This window comes from Triticum aestivum, chromosome 1B (assembly GCF_018294505.1).
Source record: "Triticum aestivum cultivar Chinese Spring chromosome 1B, IWGSC CS RefSeq v2.1, whole genome shotgun sequence".
Taxonomy (NCBI): Eukaryota; Viridiplantae; Streptophyta; class Magnoliopsida; order Poales; family Poaceae; genus Triticum; species Triticum aestivum.
The window spans coordinates 465,785,071-465,805,906 of NC_057795.1; the positions used below are offsets into that span (position 1 = coordinate 465,785,071).

At 42.7% G+C, this 20,836-nt stretch overlaps 1 protein-coding gene across 1 annotated transcript; it reads left to right on the plus strand.

Moving 5' to 3' along the window:
- The first annotated feature begins 13,246 nt into the window (after positions 1 to 13,246).
- Positions 13,247 to 20,807, plus strand: LOC123132093 (protein ABCI12, chloroplastic). Its single transcript, XM_044551853.1, has 9 exons — positions 13,247 to 13,732; positions 14,493 to 14,609; positions 16,585 to 16,821; positions 17,038 to 17,202; positions 17,451 to 17,526; positions 17,636 to 17,700; positions 20,068 to 20,226; positions 20,307 to 20,537; positions 20,622 to 20,807. The coding sequence occupies exons 1-7, from the start codon at positions 13,358 to 13,360 to the stop codon at positions 20,215 to 20,217; spliced, it is 1,185 nt and encodes a 394-aa protein (XP_044407788.1). The 5' UTR covers positions 13,247 to 13,357; the 3' UTR covers positions 20,218 to 20,226; positions 20,307 to 20,537; positions 20,622 to 20,807.
- Positions 20,808 to 20,836: the final 29 nt, after the last annotated feature.

The window sequence follows — 20,836 nt, forward strand, 5'->3', positions numbered from 1 at the left end:
TGATTAAGAAATCTGAGTCCTTGAAGAAAAAGGGTGGGAGGGCGGGAAAACAAAGGCAACTTGGGGACGGATGAAACGAACAACATTGGGAAACTGAGAGATGATCTTGCGAATGTTGAAATGATCGGATCCACTTGAAAAGAAGCACACCGGTTGGAAAGAATTAACATGACAATCTCGATGATCAAAAGGATTAGTACTCCCATAGAAATATGAGAACACCGCTTGAAAGGTATGGAATCAACACTTGACATTGAAGCAACTCAAATACCACAACTCAAAACAAAATAAAGGATTGGCTTGCAGAAATAAGCCGGAACAAATACATATGATAGAGATTTACCCAATCTCATATCATGCATCTGTCGGAAAGATATCCTAGGAGCTACTTGAATTCCCACCTATAAAACTCCCGAAACTTTCTGGTTATGCAATCTGGTGTTGGGGATACAGGGAAGCAATATATCTCACCCAAACTAACAATACCTACATCCAAGCTGTATCCATCCGTCAACACATAACCAAGAAACCTTCGGAAATCGTGTACCTCAACCTTCGAAAAGCATCCGTTATACGAGTTATGGCAATACTCCCGAACTCCCCAGTACTGGGTGACGTCGAGGTTATCTCACCAACAACTGCATAAAAGAGATTTTCGATGTCGGCAAAACTCAGGTATTCCAGAACTGCAACAATAAAATTGTGACGACAACACCTCGGAGCTCAACTCCCCGGGTCAATGCCACATAATAGACAGGAGGCACCAAGAACAATGTTCTCGTCACAAAACCATCGGAATGATTCCAAGATACCCGCGTGATCCTAAAAAAAATTAGTGAAATTTGAGGAGAGGAAAGTCAAAACATCTACATCAAGAGACCTCACCAGAGCGTCGAAGGGGGCTGAGGAGTAAAAGAATCCTACTCTCCGATATATATAATCCTAAGACTCAAAATAGTTTTCTTCTAGACTCAACAACGGCCAACAATCAAGGGGGCTCCTATGGTCGGAACCTGGCTCTAATACCAACTTGTCACGCCCAATATGCGACCCTATCCAAAAGGAACTCGAAGGTCCCACCAAGGATAGACCCGCATATTGAAACGCTTTTGCAAGGTGGATATCATTACATCAACATTACATAATATATGGGGATACATACATAAGGCATACAATGCCACACGAATACAACATCACAATACATAATAGCATCATCCGACTACGGATGAAACACAAACAGAAACTCAAACAACATCCACCCTGCTAGCCCAGGCTGCCGACCTGGAACCTATCCCCTGATCAAAGAAGAAGCAGAAGAAGAACTCAACGTAAGCAAGCATCGCTCTCGCGTCATGATCATCGCATAACCTGTACCTGCAACTGTTGTTGTAGTAATCTGTGAGCCACGAGGACTCAGCAATCCCATTACCATGGGTATCAAGACTAGCAAAGCTTAAAGGGAAAGGAAGGGGTAAAGTGGTGAGGCTGCAGCAGCGACTAAGCATATATGGTGGCTAACATACGCAAATAAGAGCGAGAAGAGAGCAAGCGGAACGGTCGTGAAACTAGCAATGATCAAGAAGTGATCCTGAACTCCTACTTACGTCAAACATAACCCAGAAACCGTGTTCACTTCCCGGACTCCGCCGAAAAGAGACCATCACGGCTACACACGCGGTTGATGCGTTTTAATTCAGATCTGGTGTCAAGTTATCTACAACCGAACATTAACAAATTCCCATATGCCTATAACCGCAGGCATGGCTTTCGAAAGTTTATACCCTACAGGGGTGTCCCAACTTAGCCCATGACAAGCTATCGCGATCAACGAAGGAATAGACCTTCTCCCAGGAAGACCCGATCAGACTCGGAATCCCGGTTTACAAGACATTTCGACAATGGTAAAACAAGACCAGCAAGACCGCCCGATGCACCGACAATCCCGATAGGAGCTGCACATATCTCGTTCTCAGGGCAACACCGGATGAACACTACGTACAACTAAAACCAGCCCTCGAGTTTCCCCGAGGTGGCACTGCAAGTGGCTCTTGTTCGGACCAACACTTAGACAAGCATTGGCCCAGGGGGGGCTGTAATAAAGATGACCCTTGGGTTAATTACTCCTAAGGGAAATATAGATGGTGGTGAGGCAAATGGTAAAACCAATGTTGGGCCTTGCTGGAGGAGTTTTATTCAAAGCGAACTGTCAAGGGGGTCCCATAAATCACCCGACCGCGTAAGGAACGCAAAATCCAGGAACATAACACCGGTATGACGGAAAATAGGGCGGCAAGAGTGGAACAAAACACCAGGCATAAGGCCGAGCCTTCCACCCTTTACCAAGTATATAGATGCATTAATAATATAAGAGATATTGTGATATCCCAACATAATTCTGTCCACCATGGAGCAATCTTCAACTTCACCTGCAACTAACAATGCTATAAGAGGGGCTGAGCAAAGCGGTAACATAGCCAAGCAACGGTTTGCTAGGAAGGGTGTCAAAGGTTAGAGGTTCATGGCAATTTGGGAGGCTTGATGAGCAAAAGATAGGTAACACAGCATAGCGATAGAACGAAGCAACTAGCATAGCAATGATAGTAGTGAGATCCAGGGTGACGGTCATCTTGCCTGATATCCCGCAAGGCAGATGAACGAGTCCATGAAGAAGACGAGCGGGAGTAGTCAAACGAATCCTCACAATCGCAAAATTACCGGAACTAAGAAGCAACACCGGAAAGGAACAAACAACATGGTAAATGCACAAGCATAATCATGGCATGATGCACAATCAAGTATGATGCATGTCCGGTTTAATAAGGCATGGCATGGCAAAGTGCAACAAACAATACTACAAGTTAAGTGGAGATCAATATGCAACGAGTTGCATATTGACGAAACACCACATCAATTATTTAGTTCTCTCTCGGTTTTGTACCCAACAATATTAAATGTTATTAAACATGGCAAGGGGTGAAGCATATGAAAAACTACCTATCTAGACAAGTTTAAATGAGGCCGGAACAACAAACAACAAGTCCGGAAAAACCCCATATGCATATTTTAGATTCGGTACTGTTCTGCCCTAAACCATATTTTATAGTTGATAAACAGGAAAATGAAGTTCAACATGTTAATCTATGCATTTTTCCACCCCATTTACATATATAATTTATTTAAATCCGAGCTACGGTTATTTAGTTATGAAATAAATCATTTTAACATGGCATATTCGCAAATTTAAACAAACATCAAGTTAAACATTTTAAACATGGATGAAAATGGCATATTATTAATCTACACAAAATTCTAAGCAATTTACATGTTTAAACCATTTTAATATGATGCACGGTTCATGAGTTATTATATGCATGAAGTTTAGGGTCCAATCTGTAAAAATGCAGTTTTCTGGGTAATAAGCAAATTCGCAGAACGGGAAAAAATATGACATGGGCCGAATCTGATAGAACTGGGCTGGGGGAAACAGCTCACATTGCGGGCTGGGCCCGGTTGGGAGAGGAAGCGCGTTGGGCCTGGCGCGGCTGGCAGCCCACGCAGGTGGCCAGCGTGGTCAACGCACAGGGGTGGCGAGCGCCGAGAAGCAGGGGATGCAGGGGCAACGGGAGGGAGCTCCAGCGAGGTCATGGAGGACCGGCGAGGCGCGGAATGGGGTGGATCCAGACAGGGGCCGTCAGATCCGGATGCGAGGACTCCGTTCCCGGCATCGGTGAAGGCCATCGGCGTCAAGAGGAGCTTCACGGGTGGATCTTGCGGGGGAAAAGAGAGAGAGCAAGGTGAGAGAGAGGGAGGACGAAGGGAAGGGAGAGGGAGACGCGGGCAGCAGCGACCTGGGTCGGCGGTGGCGGAGCAGATCGGTGGCCGGGGCGGCGCACCGGCGAGGCGGCGCGCATCGGCGAGCGGGCGGACGGCCACGCGGCGGGGCGCTGCGAGGGGAGGCGCTCGGGCGCAGGCGAATGGGAGGAGGTGCGGGGCGCACGGGCGGCGATGATGCGGGCTTCGCGGGGCCCAGATCGGCCCAGGCTGGGCCGCGGATGGGCTTCCGCGGGCCTCGGCGGCGGGGAGGACGCGGAGACGCCAACCGGCGCCCGGTGGTTGGACGAAGCGGCGGCTGGCGGTGGCGCACCCATTGGCAACTCGCCAAGTGGCGAATCTGGAGCGAGGGGCGCTGATTTCGAGGAGAAGGAAGGTGGCTGCGGGTTGGGGGCGCGGAAAAAGAGGAGGAGGGGGGTAGGATTCCAGATTAATAAGGAGGGGGGTTTAAATAGGAAAGGGGGGCTAGGGTTTTGTCTCTAGGGGGTTTTGGAGCGTTTCGGGGCCTCAGATCGACATCGGACGGCTCCGGAGCGGAGAGGGTTTTAGGTGGGCTGTGACGAGAGTGTCTGGACTGAGGGGAGAGAAGAGAGGTGCTGCCCGGCGGCAGTTTCGGAAGCCGAAACGTCCGACTAAGGTACCGACAACGATACCGCTATACATTTAACGGTTGGGCTATCAGATGGACTCCGAATGCGACGAAACTTGGCAGGCGGCCTGTCTACACTATAATAAGACCGCACGACAAGTTGCAACCCATTCCGAGAACATTTTTATGCCACTTATAAAATAATATTTCGGAGGTGCCGCGGGCGCGTGCAAGTGTGTCTGGCTCAGAACGGACAACGGAGAGAACCGGCGGAACCCGAACGGATGCAAGTTTTATGAAAACGATGTCGATGCAATGCGCATGATGCTATGAGACGAGATGCATAACGAGAACAAAAAGCAAAACAAAAGACAAAAACCCAACCATGAAGGAAAATAACATATCGCATCTCCGGAAAAGGCAAGAGTTGGAGTTACAATTATGGAAAGTTGTATCCGGGGCGTTACAGCTACTCTCTACAAATCTGAAAATTTTGCCATACTTGAATATTGTTATGATAATTATGCTTCTAATGCCTATGTTAAACTATATATCGAGAAATTCTCCGCTGTCCAAGAAGAGACTAATATTTTGCAGGAAGCTATAGAAGAAGAAATTGATGAAACTGTGAGCTCATTGGATGAAAAAGATGATGAGGAGAGCGAAGAACAAAAGGAGGAAGAGCGGATTAGCTACCCGTGAGAGTAACTATTCAACGCATACATTGTTTAATTTCCCTTCATGCTTACCGAAGGATGATTGCTATGATGATTACTATGATGATTGTTGTGATGATTGTTATGATCCCGTTGATTCTCTTGAAATATCCCCTTTTGATGATGCTTGCTATGCTTGTGGACAATATGCCAATATGAATTATGCTTATGGAGATGAACTTGCTATAGTTCCTTATGTTAAACATGGAATTGTTGCTATTGCACCCACGCATGATAGTCCTATTATCTTTTTGAAATCTCCTTACCACACTATATCGGAGAAGTTTGTGCTTAGTAAGGATTATATTGATGGGTTGCCTTTTACCATAGCACATGATGATTTTGATAGATATGATATGCATGTTCTTGCTGCTCCTACTTGCAATTATTATGAGAGAGGAACTATATCTCCACCTCTCTATGTTTCCAATATGATAAAATTGCAAGAAACTGCTTATACTATGCATTGGCCTTTACTTGGTGTGCATGAATTGTTCTTTTATGACATGTCAATGCATAGGAAGAGATTTAGACTTCGTTGTTGCATGATATATGTTACTTTGTGCTCATTACTAAATCACAAATCATTGTTAATTAAAATTGGTTTTGATATACCTTGGGATCCAGGTGGATCCACTACTTGAGCAATATATGCCTAGCTTAATGGCTTTAAAGAAAGTGCTGCCAGGGAGACAACCGGGAAGTTTTAGAGAGTCATTTTTTTCTGTTGAGTGCTTTTATATAGTTTAAAAACAAAAAGATAAAGAGGGGAACCTAAAAACTTTTCAAAAACGAAAGTGAAAGTGAGAAAAGACAAGCATTGTTGAAGTGGGAGCTAGCCTTGAACTTTGTTCATGCTCACGGAAACTTTGTGAATCTTAATTACAGAAACTTTTCATCAAAAATAATTATTCCCTTGTACAATTCCATTGCATTATAAAAATAATGTGCTAAGGTTTGCCTTTAGGATGTTTACAATGCTTGTTGGTTTGTACGGTGCAGGATAGAAACTTTGGCTGTAGTGCACGATTTTACATTTTTTACTGGAAAGTCAAACGGTTCTGATTCTTTTTTCACTGTCTTACTATGCAAATTTTTTATTTTTACTAATTTTGGTAGAAGTTTTGGGGTACCGTAAGTGTGGTGAAAGTTCAGATTTCTACAGACTAATCTGTTTTTGACAGATTCTATTTTTGATGCACAGTTTGCTTGTTTTGATGAAACTATCAATTTCTATCAGTGGGTTAAGCCATGGAAAAGCTATATTACAGTATACACAATGCAAAAACAAGATATGAATTGTTTTGCAACATTACTTAGAGTAGTGATTTGCTTTATTATACTAACGGATCTTACCGAGTTTTCTGTTGAAGTTTTGTGTGGATGAAGTGTTTGATCGAGGAGGTCTCGATATGAGGAAAAGGAAGAGAGGCAAGAGCTCAAGCTTGGGGATGCGCAATTCACCCCAAGTAAATATTCAAAGAGACTCAAGCGTCTAAGCTTGGGGATTCCCCGGAAGGCATCCCCTCTTTCTTCAACAAGTATCGGTATGTTTTCGGATTCGTTTCGTTCATGCGATATGTGCAAGCCTTGGAGCGTCTTTTGCATTTAGTTTTCACTTTTCTTTTATGCACCATGCTGGTATGAGATAGTCCTTGGTTGATTTATAGAATGTTCATTGCACTTCACTTAAATATTTTGAGTATGGCTTTATAGAATGTTTCATGTGCTACACTTATAACATTTGAAGTTTGGATTGCCTGTTTCTCTCCACATAGAAAACCGCCATTTGTAGAATGCTCTTTTGCTTCACTTATATTTGTTAGAGCATGGGCATATATTTTGTAGAAATAATTAAACTCTCTTGCTTCACTTATATTTATTTAGAGAGATGACAGGAATTGGTCATTCACATGGTTAGTCATAAAATCCTACATAAACTTGTGGACCACTGAATATGATATGTTTGATTCCTTGCAATAGTTTTGCGATATAGAGATGATAATATGTGGGAGGTACTAGTAGATGGTTTTGTTTAGTAAGGATATTGGTGTTAAGGTTTGTGATTCCCGAAGCATGCACGTATGGTCTATTAACTATGTAACCAAATTGGCGCGCATTGTATTTTGATTGTTTATCTTTGCGTGAAGGTCGGGGGCGCGCGATGGTTAACTCCTACCAACCTCCCCCCCTAGGAGCATGCGTGTAGTACTTTGTTTCAAGGGCTAATAAATTTTTGTAATAAGTATGTGAGTTCTTTATGACTAATGTTGAGTCCATGGATTATACGCACTCTCACCCTTCCATCATTGCTAGCCTCTTCGGTACCATGCATTGTCCTTTCTCACCTTGAGAGTCGGTGCAAACTTCGTCGGTGCATCCAAACCCCGTGATACGATACGCTCTATCACACATAAGCCTCCTTATATCTTCCTCAAAACAGCCACCATACCTACCTATCATGGCATTTCCATAGCCATTCCGAGATATATTGCCATGCAACTTCCATCAACATCATATACATGACTTGAGCATTCATTGTCATATTGCCTTGCATGATCGTAAGATAGCTAGCATGATGTTTTCATGGCTTGTCCGTTTTTTGATATCATTGCTACGCTAGATCGTTGCACATCCTAGTACACCGCCGGAGGCATTCATATAGAGTCATATCTTTGTTCCAGTATCGAGTTGTAATATTGAGTCGTAAGTAAATAAAAGTGTGATGATCATCATTATAGAGCATTGCCCCATGAAAAAAAAGGCCAAAGAAGCCTAAATAAAAAAAGGAGGCCAAAGAAGCCCATCCAAAAAAAGGAAAAAGAAAAGGGGCAATGTTACTATCCTTTTACCACACTTGTGCTTCAGAGTAGCACCATGTTCTTCATATAGAGAGTCTCCTATGTTATCACTTTCATATACTAGTGGGAATTTTCATTATAGAACTTGGCTTGTATATTCCAATGATGGGCTTCCTCAAATGCCCTAGGTCTTCATGAGCAAGCAAGTTGGATGCACACCCACTTAGTTTTCAGTTTGAGCTTTCATACACTTATAGCTCTAGTGCATCCGTTGCATGGCAATCCCTACTCCTCGCATTGACATCAATTGATGGGCATCTCCATAGCCCGTTGATTAGCCGCGTCGATGTGAGACTTTCTCCCTTTTTGTCTTCTCCACATAACCCCCACCATCATATTCTATTCCACCCATAGTGCTATATCCATGGCTCACGCTCATGTATTGTGTGAAGGTTGAAAAAGTTTGAGAATACTAAAGTATGAAACAATTGCTTAGCTGACACCGGGATAGGCATGAGGGGTACCTTGTGTTAAGAAAAGGGAGCATACAAGACTATATGATTTTGTAGGGATAACGTTCTGAAGCATTGATATTTTGAAAGACATGATTGTTTGTTGGGATGCCCTAAGTACTATTGTTTTTTATGTCATAGACTATTGCTTTGAATCACTCGTGTCTTAATATTCATGCCCTGATTAGATTTATGATCAAGATTATGCTAGGTAGCATTCCACATCAAAAATTATCTTTTCTATCATTAACGTACTTGAGGACGAACATGAATTAAGCTTGGGGATGCTGATACGTCTCCGTCGTATCTATAATTTTTGGTTGTTCCATGCCAATATTATTCAACTTTCATATACTTTTGACAACTTTTTATACTATTTTTGGGGCTAACATATTGATCCAGTGCCCAGTGCCAGTTCCTGTTTGTTGCATGTTTTATGTTTCGTAGAAACCCAATATCAAACGGAGTCCAAAAGGGATAAAAACGGACGGAGAATTATTTTGGAATATTTGTGATTTTTGGGAGGAAGAATCAACACGAGACAGTGTCCGAGGGGGCCAGGAGACAGGGGGCGCGCCCCAGGGAGGCAGGCGTGCCCTGGACTCTCCTGGGCACCCCGTAAGGCGGTTGACGCTCTTCTTTTGCCGCAAGAAAGCTAATTTTATGAGAAAAATGTGGGCGAAAGATTCACCCCAATCAGAGTTACGGATCTCCAGATATAAAAGAAACGGTGAAGGGGCAAAATCTGAGAACGCAGAAACAGAGAGAGACAGAGAGACAGATCCAATCTCGAAGGGGCTCTCGCCCCTCCCACGCCATGGGAGCCAAGGAGCAGAGGGGAAACCCTTCTCCCATCTAGGGAGAAGGTCAAGGAAGAAGAATAAGAAGGGGGGCTCTCTCCCCCTTGCTTCCGGTGGCGCCGGAGCGCTGCCGGGGGCCATCATCATCACCGCGATCTTCACCAACACCTCCGCCATCTTCACCAACATCTCCATCACCTTCCCCCATCTATATCCAGCGGTCCACTCTCTCGCAACCCGCTGTACCCTCTACTTGAACATGGTGCTTTATGCTTCATATTATTATCCAATGATGTGTTGCCATCCTATGATGTCTGAGTAGATTTTCGTTGTCCTATCGGTGATTGATGAATTGCTATGATTGGTTTGAGTTGCATGTTTTATTATTGGTGTTGTCCTATTGTGCCGTCAATGTCACGCAAGCATGAGGGATTCCCGTTGTAGGGTTTGCAATATGTTCATGATTTGCTTATGGTGGGTGGCGTGAGTGACAGAAGCACAAACCCGAGTAAGTAGGTTGTTTGCGTATGGGATAAAGGGGACTTGATACTTTAATTCTATGGTTGGGTTTTACCTTAATGATCTTTAGTAGTTGCGGATGCTTTCTAGAGTTCCAATCATAAGTGCATATGATCCAAGAAGAGAAAGCATGTTAGCTTATGCCTCTCCCTCAAATAGAATTGCAATAGTGATTATCGGTCTAGTAAAGTAGTCAATTGCTTAGGGACAATTTCATAACTACTACCACCACTTTTCCACACTCGCTATATTTATTTTATTGCTTCTTTATCTAAACAGCCCCTACTTTTTATTCACGTACTCTTTATTATCTTGCAAACCTATCCAACAACACCTACAAAGTACTTCTAGTTTCATACTTGTTCTAGGTAAAGCAAACGCTAAGCGTGCGTAGAGTTGTATCGGTGGTCGATAGAACTTGAGGGAATATTTGTTCTACCTTTAGCTCCTCGTTGGGTTCGACACTCTTACTTATCGAAAGAGGCTACAATTGATCCCGTATACTTGCGGGTTATCAACTGCGAGCTAGTAGATGAGTTCGGTCAGCACGACGGCATGATGACGGTGGTGGTGATGTGATCTATGCAGGGCTTCGCCTAAGCACTATGAAAATACGACCGAGGGAGTAAACGGTGGGCGGGGGCGCCGCACACAGCTAAGACAATGTTGTGTGTCCTTGTGTGGAGCTCCCTCCCCACATATATATAGGTGTGAGGGGAGGGGAGACAACCAGGCGCGCCCTAGGGCTCCTGCCTTGCCCTGCGCCCCCTCGTACCTGTATAGACAAGGGGGAAGGAAAGAGGGGGGAGAGGGAAGGAAGGGGGAGTCCTACTCCACACTTTCCTTTCCCTTCCCCTCTTTCCTTCTCCTCATCATAGGGCCGGCCTCAATAGGGGTGCACCAGCCCCTTGTGGGCTGGTGTGTTCCCTCTCTTGGCCCATAAGGCCCATAACTTTGTCGGGGTGCCCGAAACTCCTTTCCGGTGACCCGATAAGTACTTGGTACCCTCTGAAACACTTTCGGTGTCCCAATATCATCGTCTTATATATCAATCTTTACCTCTCGACCATTTTGAGACTCCTCGGCATGCCCGTGATCTCATCCGGGACTCGGAACAACATTAGGTCACCAAATCACATAACTCATATAACACTATATCGTCAACGAACGTTAAGCGTGCGGACCCTACGAGTTCGAGAACTATGTAGACATGATCGAGACACCTCTCCGGTCAATAACCAATAGCGGAACCTGGATGCGCATATTGGTTCCTACATATTCTACGAAGATCTTTATCAGTCGAACCGTTATGACAGCATACACAATTCCCTTTGTCCATCGGTATGTTACTTGCCCGAGATTCGATCATCGGTATCTTCATATCTAGTTCAATCTCATTACCGGCAAGTCTCTTTACTAGTTCCATAATATTTCACCTCGTGACTAACTCCGTAGTCGTTTGCTTGAAAGCTTATGATGTGTATTACCGAGAGGGCCCAGAGATACCTCTCCGATACTCGGAGTGACAAATCCTAATGTCGATCTATGCCAACTCAACAAACACCTTATACATGTAGAGCATCTTTATGATCACCCAGTTACGTTATGACGTTTGATAGCACACAAGATATTCCTCCGGTATCCGGGAGTTACATAATCTCATAGTCGAAGAAATATGTATTTGACATGAAGAAAGCAATAGCAATAAAACTGAACGATCATTATGCTAAGCTAACGGATGGGTCTTGTCCATCACATCATTCTCCTAATGATTTGATCCCGTTATCAAATGACAACACATGTCTATGGTTAGAAAACATTAACCATCTTTGATCAACGAGCTAGTCTAGTAGAGGCTTATTAGGGACACGGATTTTTTTATGTATTCACACTTGTATTTATGTTTCTGATCAATACAATTCTAGCATGAATAATAAACCTTTATCATAAATAAGAAAATATAAAATAACAACTTTATTATTGCCTCTAGGGCATATTTCCTTCAAAAACTTCCAATCTTCATCAAGCATCATGGCAGTCCAAAGAATACCAGAAGTAACAAAAATTGCATACATATTCGTAGACCATCTAACGACGACTACAAGCACCAGAAGTAGTAACACCTTGATTGTTCCAGGAATGAAAACAACTTGCACGGAGTCTTGTCTACCATCACCTCACATAGGTGATCGATACAACCCACGCCATATATACTGTTCTTCACGACCGGCTCCTCGGCCAGCCTTAACAAGAATGTTTTCCATTTGCTTGGCGGTGATCTTTGCGTTTCACAGCCTTATTTTTCTACCTTTTTCAGATAGTCAATGGGGAGCAGCATTAATGTCGCCTTTAGTGTGGGTGACTTCACTCCAAAGCTCACACCATATATGTCGTTTTCATGACCGACTCCTTGGCCGGCCTTGAGAAGAATGTTTTCCATTTGCTTGGCGGCGATTCCCGCGCTTCATCGCAGGCTGCATTGAAGCTCGCCTTTGGTGTTGATGACTTTGCTGCAAAAAATAGAGAAAGCAAAAGATTGCAAGAAAAGCCACAACGAGAAAAAGAGCAAAGAAACCATTATTACATAACTACATTATTTCAACTAGCGCCATTTAGCTGTAGAAAAAATTAGTAAGTTAAGATAGTTAGAATTTATTTGTTCAAAGGAAAAAGGAACATAGGCAGCTTCGTTTTTATTTCTACCATAAATCATTTGCATTATAAGATTGGTCAATAGTTTGAAATTTTCATATAAACACAACGGTGGCAACCTTTGAAAGGCATGTGCATTGTAAGGTTCACTACATTCTCGGGCAACTAAATTTGGATCGACCCGCTTGTCCCGATGGACTGATGATGACCGGCTCCTCTGGCCTATTTTTTTTATGAAGCCGACTGAGAGGAACCATCGGCCTTGAAATTATGGGCCAGACCAAAGTCCCAATGAGTAACGTCGGTCCATTCATATTTGGTGTGGCTTTGTGCATCTAAAGGTATTGGTTTTCTGAAAATATATGAGATTACTGTACTCCATAAAATCAGCTCTACTCCAACAGTATCTTAAAAAAGGCTCTACTCCAATAGATCTACTTTGAAGTAGTTTCGCCCCAGAAGTTGCAGCTCCGTCATGGAGCAATTTATTATGTTTGTCTTTCTGCTAGCTCAGAAAATATCGGTAGGATAGCTTATTAGTGTTGCTAGAAAAAGAATGGTTATCTACTTACCAGTGACAATGGTGTAATTTTTTGTCGACTCCACGAGAATTTTTGATCAAAGAGTTTTTGAAGCACCACTGAAGTTCTTCACGAACAGAGAGTGTAACTCAAATTCTATTTCCTCGCAAACAAAAAATACTCAAATTCTATTTCTTTTAGAGCGAGACATCATGAAGCTATCCTGTTTTTTTTGTTTGTTTGCATTATTTACCACGGAGCCATTCGAAACAAGAATACCGTATTTCGGAAAATAGTTATGCGAATCCGACGGTTTGCGCCGGCCAGCTGCAATCCTGCTCCTCAGCTCACATCTGCCAAGCAGAACCTCCTCCGCCTCGCCCTGTCCCCGCCCCCTCCGGCGGAGCGAGCCGTCGATGGCCGCCGTCCACCTCCGCCCATTCCACCCCCTCGCGCTCCCCGCGGCAAAAGCCACCGCCAGTCCCAACCGCCTCCACCTCTCGGCGAAGGCAAGGGCGACGGGAAGAAGCGCCCGCCTCGCCTTGCTCGTATGCTCCGCTTCCAGCCCCGCCACGCCCGCAGCCCCCTCCTCGTCCTCGTCCTCAGGGGACACGAGTGGCGCAGCGGCGGCCGCGGCCAGGTGGGCCGCGTGGATCCCACGCGCCGCGGTAGGCGGGGTCGGCCCGGAGAAGGTCCTCAGGCTCATCTCCGGCGCTGCGGCCACGCCCATCTGCCAGTTCGTCGACTCCCCGCGCACCTTCCTCCACTCCGTCGACCCCCGCGTCAAGCTGGTAACTAGCATGTCTCGCATTTCGGATAAACTACCAGTACCTTACAAGTGCCGGTACAGACTCGAGAGGGTTCACGCCAGGTCCCTGTGAAAATGTCTCCACTGGGTTATGAACTAGTGCATGAAGAGTATGATGCATCACTCTTATTTCCCTGCGTTGTGACATCGCAACAGGTTGTTGGATGAGTAATTGTGCGCTTGTGGTTCTATAGTGCTTGGTGATGCTGAATAGCCCATGGTAATCAAGGCGGATGAGAGATTAGAGGAGATGGGAGGGTTTACTGAACCAAGGGATCAGAGAACAGCTTGACGGACATGCATACCTTGCTTTACCATTCTCCTATTCTGGGGTTAACCAAGATTTTTCATAAGAGATGCTTAAATTTGCGGTATCCTTCTGTAGGCCTAATGTATTCTAACCAATTGACACAAGTAAGTCAAATGGAATCATTGAAATCAGATGGACTAGCTATGTGGTGTCTTACCTGGTTGACCAGTTGTTTATGTATCTTAGAGGGGAGGAGAATATGTCATCTCAGACAGAACGCATGTTTTTTCATGTGCCGCAGGTCTTCTTCTGTTAGATGGTGCTATCGTCTTGGTAATTTTAAATGTTGTTATCACTTGAGAATTTTAGATGGTGTTATCGTCTTGGGAACATGAGACAGAAGTACTTCAATTTTAGTTTGAAGATCCACCAAATGGTCTTGTACCTGTTGCTCTCCTGCTGCTTTTAATGATATACGTACTTATGTTTGCAGGTGTGGCTTTTGGCCCTTGTTGTCCTACCGGCCAGGTCAAATATCTATATGCGGTTTGGTTTGGTAGCATGCCTTGCTCTTCTTTCAATGTGGGTTCTGCCGAATCATGTTTGGAAGGTATCGTGTTTGATGTTTAGTTGATATGCACGTGCATCATATCACTGAGAAGTGAGAACTGTGCATGTATAGCCAATTGTGTTTTTCAACCTTTAGTTGTCCCCAGTTACTTGGAACTTTTCAATATGATGTTTGTATGTGGGGCATCCATAATTCTCCATGCTAGTTGAAGCTTATGATTTGTGGAAGTAAAGAGGGATTCAGTTGTTGTTTAGGGGTCAAATATACAGAATACACAAGGATTCCTAGTCTAGACTGAAACCTAGGGCTGTGAGTTTTCTACCGAACCAAGCCAGTCAACTTGGTTTGACAGGTACTCCCTCAAAAACGCCTTATATTAGTGTACAGAGGTAGTATCTGGTATTCGGTATGGTAAGACAGATTCCCTGGTTTTGGTATTCCATCTAATCAGTAATAACCACAGGATAAACCAACCGTGCTGAAAAAAAAACAGAATCTCTATTGCACTCACATGAGTTTTATATCCTCGCGCAAAATTGTTATTTCAGTACAAGGCCTTTTCTGGAATATTGTATTTGTCATTACTACGCACTTTAGTACAGTACAATATAGAAGTATAGATGGTCATCTGTAATGATTTTATTTCTCTACTTTCCTTCTTGGCTAGAAACTACACTGTATAATCTTCTGAACATAAAAATGTTGGACGTGCTAAAATGGATATAAGTAATGCGGTGAAAGGTAAACAAACACAAAATATATAGCTTGTCATTTGCGAGACTTGTTAATTTGTTATTGCACTCAAAAGGCGCCATATATTCAGTGATTCACGTAAGCTTTAGTAAATATGGTATTTACAGAAACATTATGGGAATCTTTTTTGTATTTATTGATACTGAACGTGTTTTTGATAATACCTTAGTTGTCAATATATAAACTATAGCACAAAAACCGAACAAGCACAGTGAAACTAATATTTTCCTACTTAATCTGAGTGCAAAGTGAAGCACAAGAGAGTGCCACATCTTTACATTTATGTCCTCTGCAATTCTTGTCCCAGGAATAGAAAATACACAGAAAAGGACATTCAATAGACCATAGTCACCACACATCTGTAATAACCTTCTTAATGGCACTCTATATATGTAGAATGATCAACACATTTAAATGGAACAATAAAACTTCAATATGCAAGTAGAGTAGAATAGAATTGCCACAACAACATGCAGGCACAATCCTAGTATTGTTCTAAAGCTAATATAATACTGTGCTGTATGGTACTAGATCTTAGTAACCACCGTACTAAGGAGGGTCCACTGTCATGGCTGAAGGGGAGGGATGTTAGATTCTTAGGAGAAATATGAGACCATAGACTTGGGACAACACATTAGATGTGAGATTTCATTGTTCCTCTCAACAAATTTGATAACATGGCTCCTCGCTTATATACAGGTGCTAGAACGTAAAAGATAAGATCTGCTTAAAAGGAAAGATGAAATATCATTTGTCCTAATACCCTTATTAATGCTGCTGTCATATGCTCTGACTTTCTCCTGTTGCTGGCTGGCTGGGCCCCCCATATAAACAACAACAACAACAAAGCCTTTAGTCCCAAGCAAGTTGGGGTAGGCTAGAGGTGAAACCCATAAGATCTCGCAACCAACTCATGGCTCTGGCACATGGATAGCAAGCTTCCATGCACCCCTGTCCATAGCTAGCTCTTTGGTGATACTCCAATCCTTCAGGTCTCTCTTAACGGACTCCCCCCATATGCACATGACAAATTCAAACCAATACTCTCAACATAATAGTGTATTGAAATTACATTGAGTTTTTGTTGCTGATATATAGGGCTTTAAGTTACTGATTTCCGCGATCCATGGTTTCATATGTACTTATCCTCCTCATCCCTAATTTACCCATGTTACTCATAGCATTTATTGTCTTGTATATTAAATATATTCTTCTTGAAATGCCCTTGCTACCCGTAAATCAAACTATATTTACTCTGTAGGATCAACTTGGAAGGGTTACTCTTCTTTCAGGCATCATATTCATAATGTTGGGATTTGGTTCCGATGGCGCGCCTTCGCTAGTCCAGACAAGAACTCCTCCCCCATCTGTTCTAGGTGTGCCAAATATTCCTAGTTCCTTGAGTGGATATTCTTACACAATCATGAAACTAGGACCACTGCAGTTTACCAGGAAAGGCCTATCAGTAGCGAGTACATCGGCATGCCTCTCCTTTGCGGTATGTCCTTCATTTCATCGAAAAGTATTTGCCAAAGGTTTTCTCTTACCCAAAATCTTCATTATCTTGTGTTTTCTAATGCCTTTTGCATCCTCTCGCTGGTGGCATACATCAGACAAACATGTCCCGTGTGGAAAATGCACTTTTTTCAGTTCTTTGAGATGCCAGTAGTGAAATATTTAGTTGTTCATTTAGTTACTTTTTGTTTGGGTGCAGATATTCCAAAGTGCAAGTCTCTGCTTAACCACCACCACTCCTGAGCAGCTTGCTTCTGCTTTGTGGTGGTTTATGATTCCGCTGAAACTTATTGGTGCGCCAGTACCCGAGATAATACTTACACTGCTATTATCTTTGAGGTTCATTAATCTAGTATTTGATGAGGCAAGTATATGGCACTTTCTTCTAATTATACTCCCTCCGTTTCTAAATATAAACCTTTTTAGAGATTTCAATACGGACTACATACGGATGTGTATAGACGTATTTTAGAGTGAAGATTCACTCATTTTGCTCCGTTGTAGTCTATGGAATCTCAAAGGCTTATATTTAGGAAAGGAGGGAGTACATATGCATTGCTATTTGGGACCGAACTTTGAAGTACGTATAACATTGCTCAAATATTGTACTAGGTTCGCAATTCTGCACTGGCAATCGTAACACGTCGGATTGATTGGAAAAAGCTGGCCACTATGGAAACTATAGATAGTAAGTACTTTCTATATCTCTAATCTGGCTGCCAGGGTTGAATCAATAGCTTTACATATTACATGGGAGAAACTTGAATTAAACTTTCCTTTTTTTACACCATTTGCAGTTTTTTTCAACTATGTCCAGCGAATTTTCAAAAATATATTTGATCACGCAGAGCAAATATCTAAGGTCAGTTTATTTTCTAATTTCTACGTTGTCTGACAACTCACAATGAATGTAATGTGATCTTTCACTATTCTCAAAAAAGCTAAATTGGTGAACATGGCTGCGTGCTATTCACTGTGTTCATACATTGTTTTATGAACTATTCAGAATTTTCTATGAAACCATCTACCAGTTTTTGGTCACACATACTCCCTCTGTCCCGAATTACTTGTCTTTGATTTGTCTAGATACGGATGTATCTAGACACGTTCTAGTGTTAGATACATCCGCAGGGGCGGAGCCAGGATTTGGGTATAGGGGGGGGGGGGCAAGCCAACTTCATTCAATAAAAGTACTCACCACGGAAAATAAGTACCATAATACTTATAATAATGTCACTTCAACATAATTAAAATAGGGTCTGTCTAGGGCATATCTATATATACCTTAGTTATTGCGCATGTAAGTGATTCAATCAAACATAAAAATGAAAAAAATACCCGCACAAATCTTTGCATAAAAAAAATCAATGTCCTAGGACTTAGATGTGCAATACTTAAGGCATATCTAGATCTGCTTTAGCAAAACTGATTAAAAAATAGTAATATTTGTATTGGTTTAAATTTGCCCTTATAATTGTCAATAAGATCAAAAATATTAATGATTTCATGAGTAGTTAACCTAGTTGCTAGCAATTTCCTGTCAATGTAGATTATCCTGTAATTTCGAAGCAAATCATCCCCACTGAACTGGGATTGGTAAAAATTGCACATTAGCCTCATTAACAACATTACTAGGTGGAGAACTCGAAACAACATACTTGAAAAGAGAATTAATCTTTATGGTGTTTGCATCCCTTTTCCCTTCATTACTGCATCACAAATCAAACAATGAAAATGCATCATAAATCACACCATCAAAATAACTAAAATCGGATGTACAACTTCAACACCTACAAGATTAGAGTTGAGAGGGATAAGTAGATAATGTAGTTCTCAATAGTGCTAACCTTGGGGCTGAACCGCTAGAGAACTGACAGAGTGCAGTCTGCATGATTCGCCAGTTGCGAAGCCGGTGTGGCCTGATTTTGACTGACTTTGCGAGTACTGAGGGCACGAGGCAGCAGCCGCCGGCAGCGCTAGTCGCCTCAGGTCACAAGTTAATCACGCTGGGGGTTGGCTTGATTTAGGGTAACTCCAGAGGCCAAGCACTAGAGTCTATGGCCACTAGTGGCCTTTTTGTTGGGCCTTCTTTTCCCAGATTACTTCATAATCCCCGTTTTGGGTTGGGGGTGGGGGGGAGGCCCCTGCTCGCCCCCCCTTGGCTCCACCACTGTACATCCGTATCTAGAAAAATCTAAGATATGTTTTTTGGGACGGAGGTGGTATTTACTAAGTATTAGTAGGAATTAGCATTAATACGAGGATATATCTTGAGTAGTTCTGCAACATGCACTAGCATTATTGTATAATCAAATTCACCTGGTCTTTTAAATTGAACGCCAGGGTTTGAAAGGAATTAAGCCCGGAATGTTGCTACTTTCATAGAGCTGGCTGAATATTACTCATCTATTAACTATTCTTTCATTGGTGCTATGGTCTTATGTACTAGTTTGGAAGGTTATCTTTATTAGTTGGAAAGTTAAACAGGATAGTTAGGTTGGCTGTGATCTTGATTGGCTATTCCAGGTCAAGTCCTCCCACAAGCGGTGCATTCCTTCACCAGTACTGCCGCAAATCGTTGCTGTGCAACCTCCCCCTGAGGGATAATCTCACCCTGATGAACTTTTACCCCAGTTATGTAGTAATCCTATGCACACTTATAGCTGTTGCTGAGACAGTAATACCAACCACTACGCTGTTTTTATTGCCTGTGCATGCATATATCCATGACTATTTGCTAGCCTATAGTTAACAGTGGCTTTTTTTATGCGAAAACAGTCCTGGTTGTGTTGTCTTAGGATGGATGTCCGAGAGGAAAACTGAAACAGACATGGTCTTCACTGGTTGTGTATTAGGAATGCATTTGGTTAAAACTGGAGTAGGAATCACACAGGCGAAACATGACCATCACAAGCTGTCTGGTATTTAGATGGCTTTTTGGCAGAATTTGATTGAGCAATAACTGCTCAAAGAAACAAACTGAAAGGAACATTGAAGATGAACACATATGCATCCTTAATCTATAATGTAGTCTCATTGATATGGGTAGCTCATAAGAATGGTGAAACTAGATTACATCATGGGCGATATACTGCATTTCAGGCGCATAACTTCGTCTAAATCATCATACTTGTATGGAATCTACTTATATGGAACCCATATGTAACATGACATTACTTTGTAACATGGCATATACTTGATTACCTCTGATTCTTTCTGATTTGTGCAGGCAATGGTTGCTCGAGGATACCGAGGTGATCCTAGCAAGCACAAGATCTACTTCCTTGCAGAGTCTTCATTTGGCATCGTGGATGCATTGTCGTTGCTTTGTTTGCTTGCTGTAATGGGCCTGGCTTCCTTTTCAGAAAGATTGGTTTGATGGTATCAGGTATTCGAGAGCTATTCTCGTACGTATTTCATAATTGTGGTGTTCATGCGAACTTACTAACATCTTCTTGATGTTTTCAGGAGCTGTTCTAGATTGTCATGTGACCATCATACCCCACATGTTGCTCAAAATTGTGATTTACACAACCAATTTTCGGACATCATGGGAGCAGCACATTCGGCAAGTGGAAACAAAGCAGTAGCATGGACAGTGGACAAGAACCAGTTTGTAATTTCTTTGTACAGCGTGACTCACGTGGACAAAAGGATAACATCCAAAAACCGTTTACAATCATGTTGGGTTGTAAGCAGGTGAGCTATATGTGTTCTGTATGCAGCGTTACATTTGAAGTAGGTTACATATTGCATCAGCTAATTTCAGTTGTTTTCTTGCAGGTGCTAGGTCAAATGACCACTAACCATCTTAGGGGCACAACCTGCATGTGATCATGGAAGGGTACAGCTGACGCTAGTGAAAGCGAATGGTGTTTATTAGCCTGTTTATTAGTGCAGTGTTGTCAAAGACGGAACAACCTTAAGTATCAGTGTATCAAATTTATATGATAAGATACTTTCATCGCACTTGAGAGCATTGACTTGTATTTCCATTT

Bases quoted from the DNA above. Each gene is read 5' to 3' on its own strand.
- LOC123132093 (XM_044551853.1), top strand. From the start codon at position 13,358: ATGGCCGCCGTCCACCTCCGCCCATTCCACCCCCTCGCGCTCCCCGCG. The intron at 13,733-14,492 runs GTAACTAGCATG...TTATGTTTGCAG, and splicing joins TCGACCCCCGCGTCAAGCTG to GTGTGGCTTTTGGCCCTTGT. The intron at 14,610-16,584 runs GTATCGTGTTTG...TTTACTCTGTAG, and splicing joins TGCCGAATCATGTTTGGAAG to GATCAACTTGGAAGGGTTAC.